Source organism: Sciurus vulgaris, assembly GCF_902686455.1.
Source record: "Sciurus vulgaris genome assembly, chromosome: 4".
Lineage (NCBI taxonomy): Eukaryota > Metazoa > Chordata > Mammalia > Rodentia > Sciuridae > Sciurus > Sciurus vulgaris.
This window is the reverse complement of record NC_136464.1, coordinates 94,767,158-94,791,403: the sequence shown is the minus strand read 5'-3', so window position 1 is coordinate 94,791,403 and position 24,246 is coordinate 94,767,158. Positions and strand designations below refer to the sequence as shown.

Genomic DNA, 24,246 nt, shown 5'->3' with positions numbered 1-24,246 from the left:
GTTTCTCTATTTCTTCCTCTTCTGGGTGTAAGGTTTTCTTAAACATTTTCTGTAATGCTGGTCTATTGATTACAAATTTTTCTTAGTTTAATACTTATCTTTGAAGATCTTTATGTCTTCCATTCTGGAGGATAATCTTGTTGGGTATAGTAATCTTGGTTGATAGTTATTTCCTTTTAGGGCTTGAAATAACTTAGTGTATACCTTCCTTGCTTTTAGAGTTTCTACTGAGAAGACTACTCTTGGTCATCGTATGTTTTTGCCTTTAAATGGGACTTGCCATTTCTCTCTTGCAACTTTCAATATTGTCTCCTTGTTCTATACTTTTGCCAATTTATAATAAGTTGTAGAGAAGTTCTTTTCTGGTTGTGTTTATTTGGGATTCTTCCTACTTCTAGCACCTGGATGGACATCCATGTCTTTGCCAGGATTTGTAAATTTTTTGCTGTCGTTTTACTGAATAGGTGTATGCCCTCAGCATGTAGCTCTTCTGCCTCAGCATGTCAGTTATCTTTTCATGGTGTCCCAAAGATCTCATGTTCTCTTCATTCATTCGTTTTTTTAAAATTGTTGCCTGAATATATTATGATAGAGGAGTTGTCTTCAGACTCTGGTATTGTTTCTTCTGCTTGATCTCATGTGGTATTGAGGCTTTCAGCTGAGTTTTTTCTTATTTGATTTATTGGGATTTTTATTTCCAAGATATCTGTTTGGTTTTTAAAAACCTCTTCATTAAATTGCTCATTCATGTCCTATATTGCCTTCCTCAATTCATTCTATCATTTATTTGTATATTCCTGGATTTCATTGAACTTTAAAAAAAAAATCATTCTTTTGAATTCTTTGTCTAGCATTTCATCTACTTTGATATCTGTGGAATTAGGAACTTCAGGATGTGACTTTTTTTTTTCATATTTGTTGCATTTCTGTGTTGAGATTTGTACATCTATTGGGATGGATATCTTTTTTCTACTTTTATGTGATGACCTAGGTAAGAGATTTTCTCATGATGTGCCTTGAGGCATCAATTTGTTGTGTAATGTTGAGTTTATTTTCAGCTGAACACTATAGTGTAATTTCTCTTAGTTTTTTTTTTTTTTTTGGTTGTGATCTGTGTTTGGGCACAGAGCATACCATGCTGGGATCAAAGAAACCCATGTCCCTGTAGGTCTTGCAAGAATAAGGGAACTCCTGACAATTCAGGCACATGTGATACAGGCAGCAGATATTAAACTCTGTGGTTATTCCCACTGTTGGAGTGGTATCCCTGTCAGATGTTTGGAATTTCTATAGACACTGTTGGTGGTAGCTGTTACTTAAAAGTGATTCTGATGCTGGTTCCTGAAGTCACGTTGAAGTGCCTGAAGCTCTTATCTGATCATTTGGAGAGGCTAGGGCTGGAATTATAGCTCACCTCCTGTGGGATTCACCTTCAGTCTTAATAGCCCTATGTGATCTAACCTGGTACAGCTGCAGTGAATGTATAGGACCCTCGGATGCCAGCCTTCATGTTTTTTCTCTTTTTCTCTCTGTAGCTACTGTGGGGGTATCTGCTCAACCTCTTCCTAGCTGTGCATGCCTGGGAATGGGTCAACAGCTGGGAGCTTATGTCCACCCTTCTCTTTAGGTAGAAGTGTTCAAGTGAGACTGGGTTCAAGCAGGAGTGTTGCTCAGAGATTGAGCATCTGTCCAGTATGCACACGGCCCTGTGCTTAATCCATAGTACTAAAAAGAAAAAGAGAGAACAATATAACTAAATAGATAAATAAAATAGATAAGAAAGAATCAATAGGAAAAAATGATTAAAATTGAAATTAAAAAGAAAATCAAAATGTTTTTTAAAAATGCAGTTAAAGAAATTATGTTTCAAAAATACTAATAAAACATGGGGGAGGGGGGAGTCAAAAATACCTCCTAACTGAGGTGCTCAAAAACATAAGTGAAAGCAGCTAATCTTTGTCTGTACTTTTCTCCAGGTTGGACTACTCTTCTCTCTAGATCTTCTAAGGTTGGAATCCCCCAGTTATGGAGGAAGGTAGTGGGCCATGATTGATACTTGATACTCTCAGGTTTAACCAAAGTAGTTGGGGCAGGATGCATGCTGCATTGAGTGTTTCTTTATCAGTGGGTTAAGGCAGAATATCAGATAAAGCAGGGGTATATTCTCTCTGGAGGTTTTCATTCTGCCAACCTTGGGGCGAGATAAATGTCAGAGCTGTGTCAGTGAGATCTTGTCAACAAAGTTGGCAAATCGTTCTTGGCCTTTATTTACTTCAGAGGTTTTTAGTCTTTGTGTCTGAGGGTGTGGCAAATGCCAAAACCTCAGAGTGGAGGGTAGCAATTGAACCACCAAGTTATGTGCTCAAGGGGTGTTGTGGGAGCCAAGTGATCTGCAACCCATAATCCTGACACCTTCAGATCTGACCTCAGTATCAGACCATATGTAACTACTGTTGCTCCCTGTTTCAGAGGACAGGTTCACTGAAACTGCTAATTCCAGAGGGCATTGCCCTCCACTTTCCTCTTGGTTATAGTCTGTGCTTCCTGTGACATAAACTGACAGGAGGTTCGTGTTAAAGACATTCCCACAAGCCAAGAGTGTTTTCTGTGGTTGTTGCCTGCCCAGTCAATGTAGCATAGTGTTCATGGGGACTCTGAGAAGTGATTATGCCAGTTTTTCTGACACCAAAGCAGTATAATGGCCCTTCTAAAGATGGCTCCTGACTTTAGTACTCTGAGAGTTTGCTGAGAAATTCAGTATAATCTCTTTAAAACTACCCTATTTTGCAGACTACAGGTCACTTATTAAACTGTTTGTCTGTGGGATGCAGCCTTCTTTGTTATGCTATGATTCTTTCACCTTTACTTGCTTGGAGGGGAGAGTCTTCTTCCCCTGTCTGAGGTGCCAAGTGCTAGATCTGGGGTATAGTGCCTGGATTTTACCCAGTTTTATTTTCTATGCTATCAGTTTTCAGTGGTCACCCACAACCACTCAACTCAAGCAGTTACACACTGTAGCTTTATTTCTATACTGTGGAGGAATAGTACAGAACTGCTGCTGGATGCCTCTATATCACCATTTCCCCTATACCACCTTTTTTTATTTCTAATGTAAATATTCAGTGCTTGTGAATTTCCCCCTTAGCACTGCTTAACTGCACACCATAAATTTAAATGTAATATATTTCTGTTTTCATTACATTCTGTGTGTTTTTGTATTTCCTTTGGGACTTCTCTTTGGCCCATGAATTAGTTAGAAGTATGTTGCTTAATTACCTGATGTTTATAGAGATTTTGGCTTTCCATTATTGGTTTCTAGTTTAATTATATTCTGGTAATATAATTTTTATGATTTCAGTTCTTTTAAATTTGTTGAAATTTGTTTTACTATCTAGAATTTACTCTGTGTTTATAGATATTGTGTTTGTACTTTAAGAAATTGTGTTCTCTATTGTTGGTGGATGGTCTATAGATATCAGTTAAATTCTGTTGGTTGAGTATATTGTTCAGATCTTCTGTGTCCTTACTGATTTTCTTCGTAGTTTTAACAATTAGCATATAGACAAGTTGAAGTCACCAAGTATAACTGGATTTTATTTGTATCTACTTTCAGCTTTATGAAGTTTTACTTAATATATTTGAGGATCTGTTGTTTGGCTCATATAATGTTTAAGATTGTTATGTCTTGGTGGATTGATCCTTTTATCATTATGTAGTTTTTATAGTCACTTTCTTTTCACCCTTTGGTGAAAGATGGATTCCCACCTTAAATAACAGAAGATGGCTAAACACACAACACCCAGCATTTTTTAGATAAGCTCAACAGCAGTTTTTTGTCATGTATACTCATAGCCCAGAGGAGGAAGACATTGCACACCATGCAAGGGCACACAAGAGTTTTGCTCAGGATTAGTTGAATGGACAGCTGAATTGAGGGAAGTAGGCTTTATAATTATCAAAAGTATAGGATGACCATTGTTCCTCTGGGAGGGTGTCAATGGTTGGTTTGAATAAAATTATAGACATGTAGGCAGGTAACGTGAAATATAGGCTGAGTGTAGCTGGCCTGGCTTATACAAGGACTAGTCATGTGGGGAACCTTTCCCATTGGGTCCCGGGTCCTTCATGGCAAAAGAGGGGAACTCATGGCTAAATCTTTGGGGTCCTGGAAAGCTCAAAGATGTTAGGGCAACACATGAAAATTTAAGTCTTAAAATGCAGTAAAGACCCTTTTTAACTTTGATAATTTTCTTCTGAAAATTTTACTCTGATAAAATTATTCTGATAATTTTACTCTGAAGTCTTCTTCAGGAGATAGTAATGGGGCCAAAATTAATGTTTTACCAGTGGAACACACCTATAATCCCAGCTACTCAGGAGGTAGAAGGATCATAAGCTCAAGGCCACCCTTGGCCCTGTAACAAAATAAAAAATTAAAAGGGTTGGTGTTATGGTTTAGATGTGGGTGTCCCCCAAAAGCTCACCTGGGGAGATAATGCAAGAAGGTTTGGAGGAGAAATGATTGAGTTATAGCCTTAACCTAATCATTGAATTAATCTCTGATAGGATTAATTGAGTGGTAACTGGAGGCAAGTAGGACATGACTGGAGGAAGTGGTTCATTGGTTGTGGCTATGGGGTATATATTTTATATCTGGAGAGTGGAGTTTCTCTCTCTTTGCTTCCTGATCATCATGTAAGCTGCACCCCTCCGCCACCCCATGTTGTTCTGCCTCACCTCAAGCCCTGAGGAATGGAACCTGCTGTCTGTGGATTGAGAGTTCTGAAACTGTGAGCCCCCAAATAAGCTTTTCCTTCTCTGCACTTGTTCTGGTCAGGTCTTTCAGTCACAGCAGTGAAAAAACTGACTAAAACAGTTGGGGAGGTAGCTCAGTGGCAAAATGCCCTGGGTTCAATCCCTAGTACCACTAAGAAATAATTTATTAAAAAATTAATGTTTATATTACTTTTCCACCCTTTCATCATCCTTTTACTGTTATCAGGGGTAGTTTCATCTGCTCACCACTCAAAATCCAGTACTTGGGAGGTGAGAATGAGGAAGGAAATCAGGTTTATTAAAAGACCAATCCTGAGAAGTTAGAAGGAAAAACTATCATCCCACAAAGACTATCTTAGGGAACTCAAGGGCACAAAAGGGCTCTTATTGGGAGGGAAATGAGGAGCAGGAGGGCAAAGAACAGGAACACTGTGCTGAGTCACACATCCAGCCTCCAGTAATCATCTTAGTCACTCAGGGATGTTTTTCTTTCTGTTCTGCCGCAATGTCCCTGTGGTAATAATTGACCCACAGTCCTGTTTTGTTTTTGTTTTGTTTTTTAGTACTGGGGATTGAACCCCCAGGGGTGCTTTTACACTGAGCTACATCCAAGCCCTTTTTATTTTTACTTTTTTGGAATTGAACTCAGGGGCACTTGACCACTAGGCCACATCCCCAGCCCTATTTTGCATTTTATTTAGAGACATGGTATCACTGAATTGCTTAGTGCCTCTCTGTTGCTGAGACTGGCTTTGAACTCTTCATCCTCAAGCCACTGGGATTACAGGCCTGTGCACCATGCCCAGCTCCACCCTTTTTATTTTTTAATCTGGGTTTCACTGAGTTACCCTTGCTGGCCTCAAATTTAAGATCTTCCTGCCTCAGACTGCCAGATTTCTGGGATTACAGGTGTGTGCTATCATACCCAGTACTTCCTGTAATTTTTTTTAGGCAAACACATTATTTCCCTGCAAGTTAAACATTATTCCACTTTTAATTAAAGAATGAGATTAGCAAGCCTTGGCCCACATTTTGATGCTGTCTGAGGACCATCGGATAGTCTGGTTTCCATAAATCTAGAGGAAAGTTGCTGATTGGTAAATTTTATGACTCATACCTTTCTAGTTCCTTTTTTTAGGAATAGCTAATCTTGTAGTTTGAAATACAGAACAGGGGAGGAAAACAGAAAATGACTTTTACTGGAGAACACTTTTTTTTTTTTTTTTTTTTGCAGTGCTGGAGAATTGAACCCAGGGCCTTGTGCTTAAGAGGCAGGCACTTTACCAACTGAGTTATATCCCCAGCCCCTGGAGAGCACTTTTAACCTAGTAGGTGATTTCAGTTAGTTTCATCCTCTATGGCAAAGCTAGTGAGAGACACATATTGCTCAGCTGTGTGACCTCTAGTTGAGTGCTTTTTTAAAAAGTCAACTAAGAGCAAGTGAAGCTAGAGGATTTTATTGAGGTTCTTGCATGGTTACAGTTAGGTCATTAAATTTGAAGTGAGTTTCTTGTAGAAAGCATATTGTTGGGCTATGCATTTTTATCTTCTCTATCAGTTTATTTTTGGGTGTGTTTATATCATTTATATTTAAGGCACTTATTGATATGTAATTGCTTAAATCTGATGTTTTGTTTCCAGTTTTCTTTCCTTCTATCTTAATTTATTTATAATGTTTTTGAGTGTACCTCTATAGTTTTCGTAATAGTTGCACTGTATATTACAGCATGCATTGTAATATTAACAGCCTGCTGGTACCAACATTTTACCACTCTGATTTGTGGAAATCTTCCTTCCATTTAGGTCCTTTTACCTTCCTTACTTTTAAATATCCCGCCTTGCCAGGCACAGTGGCACACGTCTGTAATCCCAGAGGCTTGGGAGGCCCAGGCAGGAGGATCGAAAATTCAAAACCAGCCTCAGCAATAGTGAGGTCCTAAGCAACTCAGTGAGCTCCTGTCTCTAAGTAAAATACAAAAAGGATGGGGGGGGGGGGGTGTTTCAGTGAATGCCCCTGGGTTCATTCCCTGGTACCAAAAAATGAATATCATGCCTCAAGAATTATATGGTGTTAAATCTTTTCTTTTAGTCATCAAATGTGATTCTAAAAACTAATAAGGATAGTCTCTTTATCCATATTTTTGATCATTTATTGTTTTCTCTTTTCCCTAGTGGCCCCATATTCCTCCTTTTATAATTTCCTTTCTGCTTAAATACTTTCTATAGCCATTTATTACAGATAAGTCTGCTAGCAACAAATTCCTATATTTCTTTCCCCTGAGAATGACATTTTTCTCTTCATTTCAAATTACAGTTTCACTGTTTATAGCATCCACCAACTGACAGTTTCAGAAGAAAAATATACTGTCAATTGAGTTATTGTGCCCTTACAGGTGTTCTGTCATTTCTTTTTTTTTTTTTATTTATTTATTTAGGGTCTTTAAAGGAAACAAGTGGTTGTTTTAAACAATGTAGGAAATAATGGAGACCATAAATATGTTTTTGTTTATCACCAATATGATCAGTGCAATTTATATTCTGAATCACCATATAATTCTACTTGTCCCTCTCTTTTGAAACCTGGCATTCACTATTTTTTTTTTAATTTATTTTTATTGTAAACAAATGGGATACTTCTTTGTTTGTACATGGAGTAACAGCATACCATTTGTGTAATCATACATTTACATAGGGTAATGATGTTTGATTCATTCTGTTATTTTTTCTTTCCCCCCACCCCTCCCACCCCTCTTTTCCTCTATACAGTCCCTCCTTCCTCCATTCTTGCCCCCCCACCCGCCATTATGTGTCATCACCCACTTATCAGCAGGATCATTTGTCCTTTGGTTTTTTGAGATTGGCTTATCTCACTTAGCATGATATTCTCCAATTTCGTCCATTTGCCTGCAAATGCCATCATTTTATTATACTTTATAGCTGAGTAATATTCCATTGTATATATATATACCACAGTTTCTTTATCCATTCATCAATTGAAGGACATCTAGGTTGGTTCCACAATCTGGAAATTGTGAATTGAGCAGCTATGAACATTGATGTGGCTGTATCTCTGTGGTATGCTGATTTTAAGTCCTTTGGGTATAGGCCAAGGAGTGGGATAGCTGGGTCAAATGGTGGGTCCATTCCAAGCTTTCTAGGGAATCTCCACACTGCTTTCCAGAGTGGCTGCACTAATTTGCAGCCCAACCAGCAATGTATGAGTGTACCTTTTTCCCCACATCCTTTCCAACACCTATTGTTGCTCATGTTCTTGATAATCGCCACTCTAATTGGGGTGAGATGGAATCTTAGTGTAGTTTTGATTTGCATTTCTCTTATTACTAAAAATATTGAACATTTTTTCATATGTTTATTGATTGCTTGTAGATCATCTTCTGTAAAGTGTCTGTTCATTTCCTTAGCCCATTTGTTGATTGGGTTATTTGTATTCTTGGTGTAGAGTTTTTTGAGTTCTTTATAGATTCTGGAGATTAGTGCTCTATCTGAAGTATGATGGCAAAGATTTGCTCCCACTCTGTAGGCTCTTTCTTTGTATTGCTGATAGTTTCCTTTGCTGAGAGAAAGCTATTTAGTTTGAATCTATCCCAGTTATTGATTCTTGCTTTTATTTCTTGTGCTATGGGAGTCCTGTTAAGGAAGTCTGATCCTAAGCCAACAAGTTGAAGATTTGGACCTACTTTTTCTTCTATAAGATGCAGGGTCTCTGGTCTGATTTCAAGGTCCTTGATCCATTTTGAGTTGAGTTTTGTGCAGGGTGAGAGATAGGGGTTTAGTTTCATTCTGTAGCATATGGATTTACAGCTTTCCCAGCACCATTTGTTGAAGAGGCTATCTTTTCTCCATTGCATATTTTTGGCACCTTTGTCTAGTATGAGAAAATTGTATTTATTTGGGTTTGTGTCCATGTCCTCTATTCTGTATCATTGATTTACCTGTCTATTTCAGTGCCAATATCATGCCATTTTTGTTACTATTGCTTTGTAGTACAGTTGAAGTTCTGGTATTGTGATACCCCCTGTTTCATTCTTCCTGCTAAGGGTTGCTTTAGGTATTCTGGGTTTCTTATTCTTCCAGATGAATTTCATGATTGCTTGCTCTATTTCTGTGAGGTACATCATTGGGATTTTAATTGGAATTGCATTGAATCTGTATAGCACTTTTGGTAATACAGCCATTTTGACAATATTAATTCTGCCTATCCAAGAACATGGGAGATCTTTCCATCTTCTAAGGTCTTCCTTAATTTCTTTCTTCAATGTTTTGTAGTTTTCATTGTAGAGATCTTTTACCTCTTTGGTTAGATTGATTCCCAAGTATTTAATTTTTTTGAGGCTTTTGCAAATGGAGTTGTTTTCCTCATTTCCCTTTCAGCAGTTATCACTTGCATATAAAAATGCTTTAGATTTATGCGTGTTGATTTTATAGCCTGCTATTTTGCTGAATTCATTGATGAGGTCTAGAAGTTTTCTGGAGGAGTTTTTTGGATCCTCTAAATATAGAATCATGTCATCAGCAAATAGTGAAAGCTTAAGTTCCTCTTTTCCTATTCATATCCCTTTAATTTCTTTAGTCTGCCTAATTGCTCTGGCTAGAGGTTCGAGGATAGTGTTGAATATAAGTGGTGAAAGAGGACATCCCTGTCTTGTTCCTGTTTTTAAAGGGAATGGTTTCAGTTTTTCTGCATTAAGAATGATGTTGGCCATGGGCTTAACATAAATAGCCTTTACAATGTTCAGATATGTACTTACTATCCCTATTTTTTCTAGGGTTTTGAGCATGAAAGGGTGTTGTATTTTCTCGAACGCTTTTTCTGTTCAATTGAAATAACCAGATGATTTTTATCCTTAAGTCTATTGACATGATGAATTACGTTTATTGATTTACGGATGTTAAACCATCCTTGCATTCCAGGGATGAACCCCACTTGATCATGGTGCACGGTTTTCTTAATATGTTTTTGGATATGGTTTGCCAATATTTTGTTAAGGATCTTTGCATCTATATTCATCAAGGATATTGGTCTAAAATTTTCTTTCCTTGATGTGTCTTTTACTGGTTTGGGTATGAGGGTGATATTAGCTTCATAGAATGAGTTCGGTAGGGTACTCTCCTTTTCTATTTCCTGGAATACTTTGAGAAGTATTGGAATGAGTTCTTCTTTGAAGGTCTTGTAGAACTTGGCTGAGAATCCGTCTGGTCCTGGGCTTTTCTTGGATGGTAGGTTTTTAATGGCTTCTTCTATTTCATTGCTTGATATTGATCTGTTTAAATTGTGTATGTCTTCCTGGTTCTGTTTGGGAGGAGCATATGTCTCTAGAAATTTGTCAATGTTTTCAGTAGTTTCTATTTTGTTGGAATACAGATTTTCAAAGTAGCTTCTCATTATGTTCTGTATCTCAGTGGTGTCTGTTGTGATATTTTCTTTTTTCATCACGAATTTTAGTAATTTGAGTTTTTTCTCTCCTTCTCTTTGTTAGTGTGGCTAAGGGTTTGTCTATTTTGTTTACTTTCTCAAAGAACCAACTTTAGTTTTGTTGATTTTTTGAATTGTTTCTGTTGTTTCAGTTTCATTGATTTTAGCTCTGATTTTAATTATTTCCTGTCTTCTACTACTTTTGCTGTTATTCTGTTCTTCTTTTCTAGGGCTTTGAGCTGTAATGTTAGGTCATTTAGTTGTTGACTTTTCATTCTTTTTTGGAATGCACTCCATGCAATGAATTTTCCTCTTAGTACCGCTTTCATAGTGTCCCAGAGATTTTGATATGTTGTATCGTCATTCTCATTGACCTCTAAGAATTTTTTTATCTTCTCCATGATGTTTTCTGTTATCCATGTTTCATTTAATAGCATATTATTTAGTCTCCAGGTGTTGGAGTAATTTCTGTTTTTTATTTTGTCATTGATTTCTGCTCTCACTCCATTATGATCTGATAGAACACGAGGCAGTATCTCTATTTTTTTTTGCATTTCCTAAGGGCTGCTTTGTGGCATAACATATGGTCTATTGTCGAGAAGGTTCCATGTGCTGCTGAGAAGAAAGTGAATCCGCTTGTTGATGGATGGAATATTCTATATATGTCTATTAAGTCTAGGTTATTGATCATGTTATTGAGTTCTGTGGTTTCTTTAGTTGGATTTTGTTTGGAAGATCTATCTAGTGGTGACAGCGGTGCATTAAAGTCACCCAGAATTATTGTGTTGTGGTCTATGTGATTACTGAAATTGAGAAGGATTTGTTTGATGTACAGGGATGCACCATTGTTTGGGGCATAAATATTTACTATTGTTATGTCTTCCTGATTTATGGTTCCCTTAAGCAGTATGAAATTTCCTTCTTTATCCCTTCTGACTAATTTTGGCTTGAAGTCCACTTTGTTTTTTTTTTTAACAATGGAAACCCCCGCTTTTTTACTGAGTCCATGTGCATGGTAGGTTTTTTCCCATCCTTTCACCTTTAGTCTGTGGATGTCCTTATCTATGAGATGAGTCTCTTGCAGGCAGCATATCGTTGGGTCTTTCTTTTTAATCCATTCTGCCAATCTATGTCTTTTGATTGATGAGTTTAGGCCATTAACGTTCAGGGTTATTATTGAGATATGATTTGTATTCCCAGTCATTTGGGCTTATTTTTGGTTTTAATTTGGCTTGGTTTCTCCTTTGAGTGGTTTTTTCTCTAAGGTAGTTCCTCCCTTTGCTGACCTCCATTGTTGTTTTTCATTTCCCCCTCATGGAATATTTTGTTGAGAACATTTTGTAGCACAGGCTTTCTATTTGTAAATTCTTTTAACTTTTGTTTATCATGGAAGGATTTTAGTTCATCTTCAAATCTGAAGGTTAGTTTTGCTGGTTATAGGATTCTTGGTTGGCAACCATGTTCTTTCAGAGCTTGAAATATGTTGTTCCAGGCCCTTCTAGCTTTTAGTCTGGGTTGAGAAGTCTGCTGCTATCCCTATTGGTCTCTCCCTATATGTAACCTGATGCTTTTCTCTCACTGCCTTCAAAATCCTGTCTTCATTTTGAATGTTAGGCATTTTCATTATAATGTGCCTTGGTGTGGATCTGTTGTGATTTTGTGCATTTGGTGTTCTATAAGCCTCTTGTATTTGATTTTCCATTTCATTCTTCAGGTTTGGGAAATTTTCTGATATTATTTTCATTGAATAGGTTGTTCATTCCTTTGGTTTGTATTTCTGTGCCTTCCTCAATCTCAATAATTCTTATGGTCTTTTCATGATGTCCCATAGTTCTTGGAGATTCTGTTCATGATTTCTTGCCATCTTCTCTGTTTGGGCAACTTTATTTTCAAGATTAAATGTTTTGTCTTCATTGTCTGAGGTTCTGTCTTCCAAGTGGTCTAGTCTTTTGGTGATGCTTTCCGTTGAGTTTTTTATTTGGTGTATTGTTTCCTTCATTTCAAGGATTTCCATTTGGGTTTTTTTGAGAATCTCTATCTCTTTGTTGAAATGATCTTTTGCTTCCTGCAGGTGCTCTTTCAGCTTATTCGTATTATCATTCATTGCCTGCATTTGCTCTCTTATCTCATCCTTTGCTTCGCAAATCATCTTAATCATGTATAATCTGAAGTCCTTTTCTGACATTTCTTCTAACATACTGTCATTGGATTCTATTACTATAGAATTTAGATTTGTTTGGATCATTTTCTTCCCTTGATTTTTCATGTTGTTCATGTATCTTCCCCTCTAGCAGTGCAGATCTGGGGTATTGCAGATTTCCCCCTATAGGCTTATAGTGACCCTATAGGTTTCCAAAACCTTTTCTTTAAGGGGCGATCAATATTAGCAGTGCCCTATTCAGACACTATGCAATCCTAGACCAAATAGCCCCTGACAGTGAGCTTCAAGTCTCCAGCAGGCGTCTCAGGATGGGATTTGCCCCACCTAAAGATCGAAGCTCCAGCTTCCAGGATTATCCAAGATGGCCACTCTGGCCTCCAAATGTGTTGGCAAATGGGGAGCTGCAGCTCAGGGTGTGGACGTGGTCAGCTGGAGGTCCTGGGGTGTGGTTGGTCAGGCAGGGGTCCTGGCGTTCGGGCGTGTTTTATGTGGTTCCAAGATCCTAGAGGCCAGGTGCAATCAGTCTAGGGTCCCGGTGATAGGGCGCAGTCAGTTGGTCTGGGGGGTCCTAGCGGCAGGGAGCAGTCAGTCGATTTGAGGGTCCCAGAGGCAGGGAGTGATCCGTTGAGCTGAGGGCTCCTAGAGATGGGGCTCAGTCAGTCTGGCCAGGGGTCCTGCGGGGCCTGGCTATTGTCTCAAAATGGCGGCAGCCACGTGTAATCAAACCTGCAGGTACTGTAACAGTGAACTTCCAGGCAACAGCAGGCAGCTGGTGCTCCACTGGCAGTTGGCGATCAGTTTGCTGACTGTTGTTGGACAATCGGGAGTGAACCTCATGAGTTGGGTGATGGATAGATGTAAGGCAGGCGATGGACAGGCAAGAGGCAGGCAAATGGTGCATGATAGGTGCCTGACAGTGAGCAATCTGCACTCAAAAAAGAAGTCGATATGCTGGCAGACTGCAGGTGATCACAGCAGATAAATGGGGTAAACAGCAGGGGATCCATAAGCAGCAAAACTGCCTCACCAAGAAACATATATCCTCTGCTTGAAACTGGAGTTACGGAGTGACAAGGAACACAGCCTCCCTCTAGTCCGCCATCTTGGATCTCCCTTCTGTCATTTCTTTCTGTCTTCTTTCAAGATTTTGCCTTTTTGTCTTCAGAAGTTTAACTAATGTGGATTCCTTTAAGTTCATTTTGAGGTTCATTTGGCTTCCTGAATCTGTATATCTTTCACCAGATTTGGGGAGCTTCAGTTATTAGAATCTTAGTCTCATTTACGCACATGGTATAAATAGTGATTATGGTTCCATGGAATCTTGAGGTTCTATGTATTGTTTCCAGGATATTTTATGTCTGTTGTTCAGACTGGATGAATTCTGTTGATCAGACCTCAGCAATCCCATTCTCTCCTCTGTCTTTACTCTTACCAATGAGCCTATCCAACATGTTTTTTTTTTTTCCTCGTTTTCATAGATTCTGACATTTCCATTTGATTCTTAGTTTCTTTACTGATATTTTCAGTTTTTCCTTTGTTGTCATAGAATTTGTGCTTATTGAAGCATATTTAAAATGGCTGCTCTAAGAGATGGATCAATAATGCCAATATCTGATTCATTTCGAAGTTGGTATCTTCAGTTGTCATTTCACATTAAACTTATAATTTACCTGGTTCAAGATACAACAGGTGATTTTTCTATTGTCTTCTGTACATTTTGGTTATTAAATTAGAAGATGGGATCCTATGTGATTTTCACAGGCAGTCAGTTTAGGTTTTGTATGTAGGTCCTGGTACTTCATGACTGTGCTTCCAATGATAATTTAATTTTAGAGCCTTTGTGGTGCTGTTGTGGCCCACTTAGTTTATCTGGTATCACTCAGACTCCCATCAGTCCTTACTGGTGTTGCTTAAGGCAATGGGAACTGCGTCCAGCTTTTAGATAATGGGAAGGTTGCCTTGGCCTATGGGGCCGAGTTGTTTGTCTGTGGGAGGAAGAAGATCTCCTTTGCTGGTATTGCCTGGCCACACATTGTTTTAGAGTGAGGGAGGAGAGTCTCAAGCCTGGCAGAATTTCCCTGTGCTGATAACCTTCAGTCCTCTGGATATCTTGGCGGAGGAAAGGTTGGTTTAGGCTCTTTACGGAAGGAAAGCACTTCCCCCTTGTCATTGTTGTCAGTGGGACTCCTGATTCCCTTGCCAGTGCTCCAGGTTTACCTGCTGTTGCCAGCAATATCTCATTTGATCTGGGGAAAAGCAAACCTGCCTGGGCCACCTTCTGTTGCTAGCTTTGTGGGTTGGGAAACACTGCGCCCTGGTCACCTTTCTGTTGGGTAGGGTCTAGTGAGACACTTAGCTACCAAGTCATTACTGTAGTCCAGGACTCCCTGACTAGCCTATCTTTTACTTTTTCTTTCTAATTTTCATAGTTCTTTGATTGTCTCTTATCTCTCTTATTGTCTGGAATTTATGTTTATATGTAGTCAGGAGGAACACAGAGAAATGTGTTCTCCAGACCAGAAATCCTTGGTGTTTGTTTGTTTATTATAACTTCCTTAAAGGAAGATTTGGCATCTGTATGTTGAATCTTCCTTTCCAAACCAGGGACATCATTATTTATCAAGCAGATAATGTGCATAACACCTTCTTTCTTGGGTTGTGTTGAAGAACGGAAGGCATTTGTGGTACTAAAAACACTCCGTTGTATGGAAAGCCCTGGAAAGTGTTGACTCATGGTGTTACTCCTTTGTCCATTAGTAACCTTTTTAAGTTATTTTATTTAAAAAAATAAAGTTCCAGCCTATTTCTTTATACTTGGGATCTCTTATCCTTTTTTGTGTTTATTACACGTAAACTCTTATATGAAGGGTAATACCTTTCTAAGTGTTTCACCTTATCTGTTTTTAAGAGTAAGACTTGCAACTGAACACAGAGCTCTAAAAAAGAACGAATGGATGAATGAATGAACTTTTCTTGTGGGCTCAGTTCTGTTTGGGGCTCTAAAATCTATCGTTTATATAATCTAAGATTTTCCCTGTGTGTGTTAGGTAATTATGTTGTGTTAGTTACTTTCAAGACTCTTCACATACTACAGTCAAGCTGTGACTTTTCTGTTTTCTCTGAACTGTTGGTTTTGACCATGGCTGCCATCTCTGAATGCCACTCACAGAGAGTCCATTACCTATACTGGAAAAGTAGCCCTTGGCTAATTGAGGTTTTGAAGTAAGTATGGAAACATGGAGGTTTACTTTATCTAGACAGGTGAAATGTACAATTGGGGAGGAGGGAGCATATGTATAGTGCTGGGAACAATAAGAATGACATTTGGAGGACAAAGTCAGCCTGGAGCTGGGTGGCGCTAATGTCACACACTAGCACATTTACAGAATAGCCATTTGGTGGTTCTTTTTCCAGAGGAGCTCTATGGCGACTTTGAAGACCTAGAAACAGGGGACGTTCATAAGGGAAAACCAAGCCTGGATACTCAGGTATGTCTTTGCAGTGGCCACTGTCACCTTAATCTGTGTAACTTATAGAACATATAAGATTCCTTCCTAAAAGTGTGGGCATATGGGTGCAGATAAAAGGTTGTTTATTCTCAGTCTTTTGGATGACATCTACTACCCTTTTGTTGTAGTCACCAAATTCTTTATGATTTTTCATTCATGCAAGTTTTAGCCTGAGTATTCCTCTTCCATTGGCTCTTTTTGCCATTATTTTCCTCTCCTTAAATTTAAGTGTCATTATCAGAAAACAAATTGCCTATTATCCTGGACACTTCTTTAGAACAGTGTCTGGGAGTGTCTGGATGGAGGATATCTGCTGTTAGTTTGTTCATGTTTGGCATTCCCAGCCAGATTAGAGAGTGGCAGTTAATTGTAGTACAAACAGCTGCTTTCTGTGGCAATGTGTTGTTTACAGCCTGAGGCTGTGTTTTGTTTTGTATTATTCATGATGATCACAACTAACATTTTTGTAATTCAGAACTTTTTTTTTTTTTCTTTTTTGTCTGCTTTAATGTTTAATGAAAAGGTCTCCATAAACTTTACATTTTCTCTTCTGGAAATTTAAGGTTGAAGATACAGAGGAAGAAGTCAAGGAAGAAAATGACCCCAATACAGAGGAAAATGCCAAAAAAAAACACTTGGATAAAAAGAGAAAATTGAAGGAGATGTTTGATGCAGAATATGATGAAGGAGAAAGCACATATTTTGATGACCTTAAAGGAGAAATGCAGAAACAAGCACAGGTAAAAAAAAAACATAGTTCCTTTCAGCCTCCTTCCAAGGTTGTAGACACTCCCTGTGCTTTTCATTTGGACTCCTGGGTTGAGATATGGAAGAGTAAGTATGTTTATTTGTGTAGTCATCTAATTGTTTCTTTAGTCAGAAGTTCAGCAGAAAAATATCAGTACCTCTTTTGCACCAAGCACAAGATGCTGAGGAAGCAGAAATGACCGAGGCATAATCTCTGCTTCTGGGGGTCTCATGTGCAGGGATTTGAGATAGTATGTTCATTTAAATGCAAGCATAGGTTCCTGATTATTGCTCCTCATTTTAATGAATAGCTAATGTGTGGGTTATGCACAAACCAGTGCTCTTCAGGGGAGATTTTCAGAAAACTCATCTTTGTCAGTGTTCAGAGGGTATTTGTATGAGGTCAGGTACAGAAACAAAGGAAATATGTGAAACAAAGAAAAGGATATTATGTGACCTTCCTGCCTGCAGGTGTTGAGTAGGCTGTTGGAGGTAATGATCTCACATGAGAACAAAACTGACCACTGATTTAGAATTTTGAAACCATCAGTGACTTTGATAAGCATTTTCTTGGAATGGTGGATAACCATCCAACTTTAGTGGCTTTAAGAGAGGAAGAGTAGAGGATCTAGAGATTGCAACTACAGGAAATTTTTATGGAGTTTTGCTGTTGAGAGAAATTGAAATGGGCAGCTATTAGTGGAGGAAGTAGAAGCAAAAGATTTTTTAGACAAGAGAAATAACAAAAGGGTGATCTGTTGGAATAAAGTCCAGCACAAGTGGGTGGTATGTGATGTGCAAGTGTTTAGCATTGAGTAGAGGTATGGATAAGTAACCTGTACCAGAGCTGCTTAATGGCACTTGCTGCGATAATGTAATTGTATATGTGTTGCTACCCAGTATCATGGCTACTGGGCACATGTTGATATTGACCATTTGTAGCTTGGCTAATATGACTAAAGAGTTGGATTTTAAATGTTACTTAATTTTATTAGCCACATGTAGCTACCCTACAGAGTAGTGCAGAGCAGTAAAAGGCTGCATGTGAATGTGAACAATGGGAGAGGGTTTACTGTGAAAGTTCTTCTAGATTACTTGGTTTTGGAATGAATTAACAACCAACCATCAACTGAGAGTGAGAATAAGGGGAGGAAGTGTTGGGTGTTTGAAGACAGGGAAAAGTATGAAATAATAGTTTGTAATGAGCAGAAAAGGTATGGGTTGAGGAAGCTGCAAGCATTTACCAACCAGCATCCAGGGATCTTTTCTGAGTTGTTTGCATCTTAAATGTTTATAAGATAATGGCATGACAGAGTTTTATTTCCCCCCTCTACCCCCATATATAGCTTAACCGGGCAGAATTTGAAGATCAAGATGATGAAGCAAGAGTTCAGTATGAGGGTTTTCGACCTGGAATGTATGTTCGAATTGAGATTGAAAATGTCCCCTGTGAATTTGTGCTGAACTTTGACCCCCACTACCCAGTGATTCTGGGTGGCTTGGGCAACAGTGAGGGCAACGTGGGATATGTGCAGGTAGGCCCAAAGCTGCATGCTTGGCAACCAAAATTCTCTGGATATATTCTGCATGCTTTTATCAAACTTTTCTCCCCCTTAGATGCGTCTGAAGAAGCATCGTTGGTATAAGAAAATCCTCAAGTCCCGAGATCCAATTATTTTTTCCGTAGGGTGGAGGAGGTTTCAGACCATTCCACTGTATTATATTGAAGACCACAATGGAAGACAAAGGCTTCTAAAATATACCCCACAGCACATGCATTGTGGAGCATCCTTCTGGGGTAAAATGTGATTAAAATAACTTGCTTGTAAGGTTAATTTATACTTTTCTCATTATAGTTTTGTTCTTTTCCTTTTATGAAATCCTAATTCATAAGATTTGTCTTTTTTTGGGTATATATGTAAAATGGAAATCAAAATTTGTGGTTCATTATTTTTGTTATTGTTATTCTCTTAAGGTCCTATCACTCCACAGGGAACTGGATTCCTGGCAATACAGTCTGTTAGTGATACAATGGTAAATATCTTGGATATTTTATTTTATAGATTGTATTTGAAAAATATATCTTGAGTATGGATTTTGTACATGTGAATTGGAAATCACTCATGTTTAATACATAATAAATTTCTCTTTGCTTTTAATCTTCCTGCTTAATTCTAAGTAGGGTATGAAAGGAGAGGGAAATAGAAGAATTACAATGGCATTGATACCATTTCATATTTTTGTGCTTTGTTTGGATTTAATTTATCTAAAAAGGTATTTAAGTAGTGTTCATCATGTGCTAAACACTACATTAAGTTCTGAGGATGCATCATAACTAGCTAGACATAAAACTACCCTCTAATAATGCTTGTTAGCAAAGTATGTTCACAGGCTTCATTGGACCAATCAGAGCATGTTTTATTGACTCATGTAACATCAGAGAAAACAGAATAATAATGAGCAGATGAAATCCACCCTGGAGGTCCAAATTTTAATTTCTTAAACGTTACAAGTGAATTTTCCTTTTCATTTCAAATTGATTATTGTGAAACTCTGTTATTGTGAAATCACCATGAAAATATTTGAGTTGTCGTTTGTTTGGCATACCAGTATTATACTTTTAAATTGCTTTTGTTAAATTTCTTTTTTTGCATGTTCATATGTTCTCTCTTGATCTTTTTTAGCTGATTAGAAGTAAAATGACTTTTGTAATTTATTACATCACAGAGAATTATAGCTTTTCTCTTGCTGATGAATTATTCCTGTATTCAAATTTTGGGTATTTCTTTTAGCCTGATTTCCGGATAGCTGCCACAGGAGTTGTCCTTGATCTAGATAAATCCATTAAAATTGTGAAGAAATTAAAGCTGACTGGTTTTCCATATAAAATTTTTAAGAACACTTCATTTATTAAGGTCTGTATATCTATATATTCGCTTTCATAAATGTTGAAGAATGAAATACAATTTGATTCCTTATCCAGAAATGGTACTACTAGCATTTGTTTAGCTCTTTTTAATTTAAGTGCCTGAACCTAATTAGTGATGTAAACTACAGTCCATCCAGCAAGATGTGAGCATAAGACTCTTTTACAAAGATGCCGGTGATGAACATGCTAATGAGCAAACAGTAGAGTCTTCATTAATGTTATTTTGGAGAAAATAAAATAGAGTTGTCTTCTTTTCCATGTAACAGATCCACTGTTAAGGGGAAAAATCAATTATTATTTTGTCACCCTTCAGTGAATTGTTATTGTTTTCTTAACCAATAATGCATTTATAAATAGAGGTGTGTAATTTTATGTGTATGTGTTTTTATTTTCATTTGCCTATAGGGAATGTTTAATTCTGCCTTGGAAGTGGCAAAATTTGAAGGGGCTGTGATTCGAACTGTCAGTGGAATAAGGGGACAGATCAAGAAAGCACTCCGGGCTCCAGAAGGAGCTTTCCGGGCTAGCTTTGAGGATAAGTTGCTGATGAGTGGTAAATATATTTGTGGTGTGTTCTCAATACTGCATTTTTATTCTTTTTTTTTTTTTTTTTTTTTTTTCCTACCTGATGATTAGAGGTTGGAGTTTGGTTCTATAGAAAGTCAAACCTCCAGTTCTGACCAGTTGGAGCATCTTCTGTAGCTCCTAATTCACATTATGTCTGCAGCCTATTGTTTATGCCCAAAGATTTGTGATATACATGAGTAGTTTATTTGATGAAGTTTCTCTTCAAATACTATACAACTAGTAGAAAAGTTTGTGGTGAATATTTTGGGATTTTCATTGTTTGTTTGGTTTTGTTTTTTTAAAAATGGTTATGAATTTTCTTTTGAAAATGTTAATTTCCTCTGTTTCCAGATATCGTCTTCATGCGAACTTGGTATCCTGTCTCTGTCCCAGCCTTCTATAACCCAGTAACATCTTTGTTGAAACCAGTGGGTGAGAAAGACACTTGGTCAGGAATGCGGACAACAGGTCAACTCAGGCTCGCTCACGGTATCAAACTAAAGCCAAGCAAGGACTCTCTCTACAAGGTACAGGTTGTGTGTGTGTGTGTGCATCATTGAAAGTACTATGTGTGCTCACCAGACAGGGAGTCACACAGATGCTTTTGTATGTAATATCTTATGTGCTTTGAATTTTTCAGATATGAAGTCTAATATAAAATTTGATCAAATACTGTATATTCTAGAATGTTTTGAAAAGGAACATGGGAAAATGGTACTAGTTGTTTATTCTGGATTGGAAAAAAAATTTAAACTTTTTAAAAAATAAATTTTATTGTGTATATTTAAGGTTTATAATAGGATATGTATAGATAGTCAGATGGTTACTATAGTAGTTATATATAGCTATTTTTTGTGTGATAAGAACATATATCTATAACAATAGATTTGTTAAATGTATTTAACAAAAATTCCAAATATATTTTTTATAACTGTAGTTCTTGTGTCATGTTAGATCTGTAGACGTAATCATCTTTTAACATCAACCATCTTGTATCCTTTGACCTACATCTCTCCACTTCCTGTTTGCCATTTTTATGTCTTTAGAGAAAAATTTCAGCTCCTTTTCCCATTTTTAAATTCAGTTACCTGTTCTGTTATTTAGTTGTGAGATTTCTTTATAAATGTTGGGTATCAACCCCTTATAGATATAGATATAGAGTTGCAAATATTTTTTTTCTAGTCTATAGGTTGTCTTTTCATTTGCTCTTTTTTGTTGTTGTTGTTGTTGTTCTGCAGAAGCTTTTTAGTTAGATATAGTTCTACTAGTTTATTTTTGCTCCTATAACCTGGACTTTTGATGTGATATCCCCAAAATAATCATTGTCAGCACCAGTGTTAAAGAGCTTTTCAGCCTCGTTCTCGTTTAAGATTTTTAAGGTTTCAGATCTTATATTTAAGTCCTGTAGCCATTTTGAGTAGATTATTGTATGTGGTATAAGATTGGGGTTCCATTTCATTCTTTTTCATGGAGACATCAGTTTTTCCCACACTATTTGTTGATGATACAACCTTTTCCTTTTGTGTTGTCTTTGTTGCCTTTGGTGAGAATTAGTTGGCTATATAAGTTTAGACTTAACTCTGGGCTCTTTTGGTCTTTCTGTTTTTATGCCAATACCATACTGCTTTGATTACTATAACTTTATAATATAATTTTAAATCAGGAAATATGATGCCTCCAACTTTTTCTTTCTCAGTATTGCTTTGACTATTAGTTGTTTTGTTTTGTTTTGTGATTCCTAAGTATCGTAGGGATTTTTGTTTGTTTTTTTTTTTGTCTGTTTCTGTGAAAATCTATTGGAATTTTGATAGACATTGCATCAAATCTGTTTATTGTTTTGGGAAGTTGGGATATTTTAATAGTACTTCTGACTTGTAAAAATGGGATGTCTTTCCATTTATTTCTGTCTTTTCCAGTTTCTTCAGCATTTTATAGTTTTCAAGATTGAAATCTTTCACTTCCTTGGTTAAATTTCTTCCTAAGGGTTTTTTTTTTTTTTAATTTCTTCGTAAATGGAATTGTTTTCTTGATTTCTTTTTGAGATCATTATTTGTGTGTAGAAATATCAGTTTTCACATGTTGATTTTTGTATCCTGCAACTTTACTGAATTTATTTATTAATTCTAATAGGATTTTTTTCCCTTTGGTTAGATCTTTGGGGTTTTCTATGAGTAGCATTTTGTCATCTGCAAATAGAAATTATTTTACTACTTTTACTATTTAGATGACTTTTATTTCTTTTTCTTATTTAATTGCTCTTACAAGTACTTCCAATACTGTGTTGAATAGAAATGGCAAGAATAGGCATCCCAGTCTTGTATCAGATCTTACTAGAAAAAGTTTCAGTTGTTCCCCATTGATTATGATGTTAACTGTGGATTTCTCGTAAATAGCCCTTATTATGTTGAGGAACTTTCCTTCTGTACATAAACTTTTAGAAGCTTTTATTAAGAACAGGTGCAAAGTTTTTCAGATACTTTCTCTGTATCAATTGAGATGATCAAGTGGTTTTATTTCTTATTCTGTTAATGTGGTATATGGCATTGATTTGCGTATCTTACACCAGCCTTTTATACTAGGGATAATCCCACTTGAACATGACACATAATCATTCTGGTGTTGAATTTGATTTGTAATACTTTATTAGGGCTTTTGTATCAATGTTCAGCAGAAATATAGGCCTATAATATTTTTTCTTGTGACATCTTTGTCTGGCTTATGTATCAAGGTAATGCTTTATAAAATGTGTTTGGAAGCTTTGCCTCTAGGTTCTATTTTTTGGAAGAGTTTAAGAAGGCTAGTAATACTTTTTTATTTGGTAGAATTCAGCCTTGAAACCATATAGTGTTTCCATCATTGGAAGTTTTCTAATTACTTCTTTACCTTGTTTATTGTCTCTCTTTGCACGTTCTTCAGTCTTGTTAGGTCATATTTTTCTAGAAATTTATCCATTTCCTCTAGGTGATCCAATTTGTTGGCATATAATTGTTCATAAGAGTCCCTTAAGATCCTTTCTATTACTTAGAATGTCAGTTGTTAATATCTCCACTTTCATTTCTGACATTGAATCTTTTCTTATTTTTCCTTAAATAACTAGGAGTTCCTTGATTTTTTTTTTTTTTTTTTTTAAGATCTCACTCCTGGATTTATTGATTCATTTTTTTTCCTTTTTTTTTTTTTTTTCTGTTCTCTAATTTTGTTCTGATCTTTAGTATTTCCTTCTGCCAACTTTGGGTTTAATTCTTTTATTAGCTTCTTAAGATATAACTCTTTAGGTTTATTTAGGATCTTTCTTTTTTAATACAAGCATTTATTACTATGAACTTCCCTCTTGGAATTTGTTTTTGCTGTATCCATAGGTTTTAATATGTCGTGTTTCCATTTTGTTTTTCTTTGACTTGATTATTTAGGAGCATGGTGTTTAATTTCCACATATTTGCGAATTTTTCAGGATTCCTCTTATAAGTGATTCTAGTTTATACCATTGTGGTTAGAAACAATACTAGTTTTTTTGATCTTCTTGAATTTGTTCAGACTTGCTCGTGAATTGACATACAGTCTATCTGGATAATGTTCCATGTGTGCTAGAGAGGAGTGCTACTATTGGGTGGATATATCTCTGACTGTCTTGTAGGTCCATTTGATCTCAAGTTCAATATTAGTTTGATTTGATTTGTTCATTATTGGAAGTGGGGTATTAAAGTCCTCTACTTTTTTGTATTGCTGTCTTTTCCTTCATGTCTATTAATATTTGCTTCCTATATATAAGTACATGTAAATTGAGTGCATGTACATGTACTACATATTTGTAATGCATATGTAATGTCCTCGATGAATTACTCCTTTATCATTCAATAATAACTTTATCTCTTGTAGCAGTTTTTTACTTTACATCTATTTTATCTGTTGTAAGTATAGCCACCTCTGCTATCTTTTGGTTATTGTTTGCCTGGAATCTCCTCTTTTACCCTTTGACTTTTAGCTTATGTGAGTCCTTAAAGCTAAAGTAGTTCTCTTCTAGACAGCATATAATTAGATATTATTATTTTTTTAAATATAATCAGCCACTCCGTGGCTTTTACTTAGAGAGTTTAATGCATTTGCACTTGAAGTTATTATTGTC

At 36.8% G+C, this 24,246-nt stretch overlaps 1 protein-coding gene across 2 annotated transcripts in view; it reads left to right on the top strand.

Annotated features, from left to right (window-relative positions):
* The window catches only part of BMS1 (BMS1 ribosome biogenesis factor), a 61,934-nt gene that overhangs the window by 34,642 nt on the left and 3,046 nt on the right, over positions 1-24,246 (top strand). For both annotated transcript variants that reach the window (XM_079136815.1, XM_079136814.1), the window contains exons 14-21: positions 15,786-15,859; positions 16,444-16,620; positions 17,974-18,162; positions 18,245-18,425; positions 18,603-18,661; positions 19,420-19,542; positions 19,962-20,109; positions 20,475-20,650. In XM_079136815.1, the coding sequence (XP_078992941.1) occupies positions 15,786-15,859; positions 16,444-16,620; positions 17,974-18,162; positions 18,245-18,425; positions 18,603-18,661; positions 19,420-19,542; positions 19,962-20,109; positions 20,475-20,650 (1,127 nt within the window). The remainder of the gene's footprint in view (positions 1-15,785; positions 15,860-16,443; positions 16,621-17,973; positions 18,163-18,244; positions 18,426-18,602; positions 18,662-19,419; positions 19,543-19,961; positions 20,110-20,474; positions 20,651-24,246) is intronic.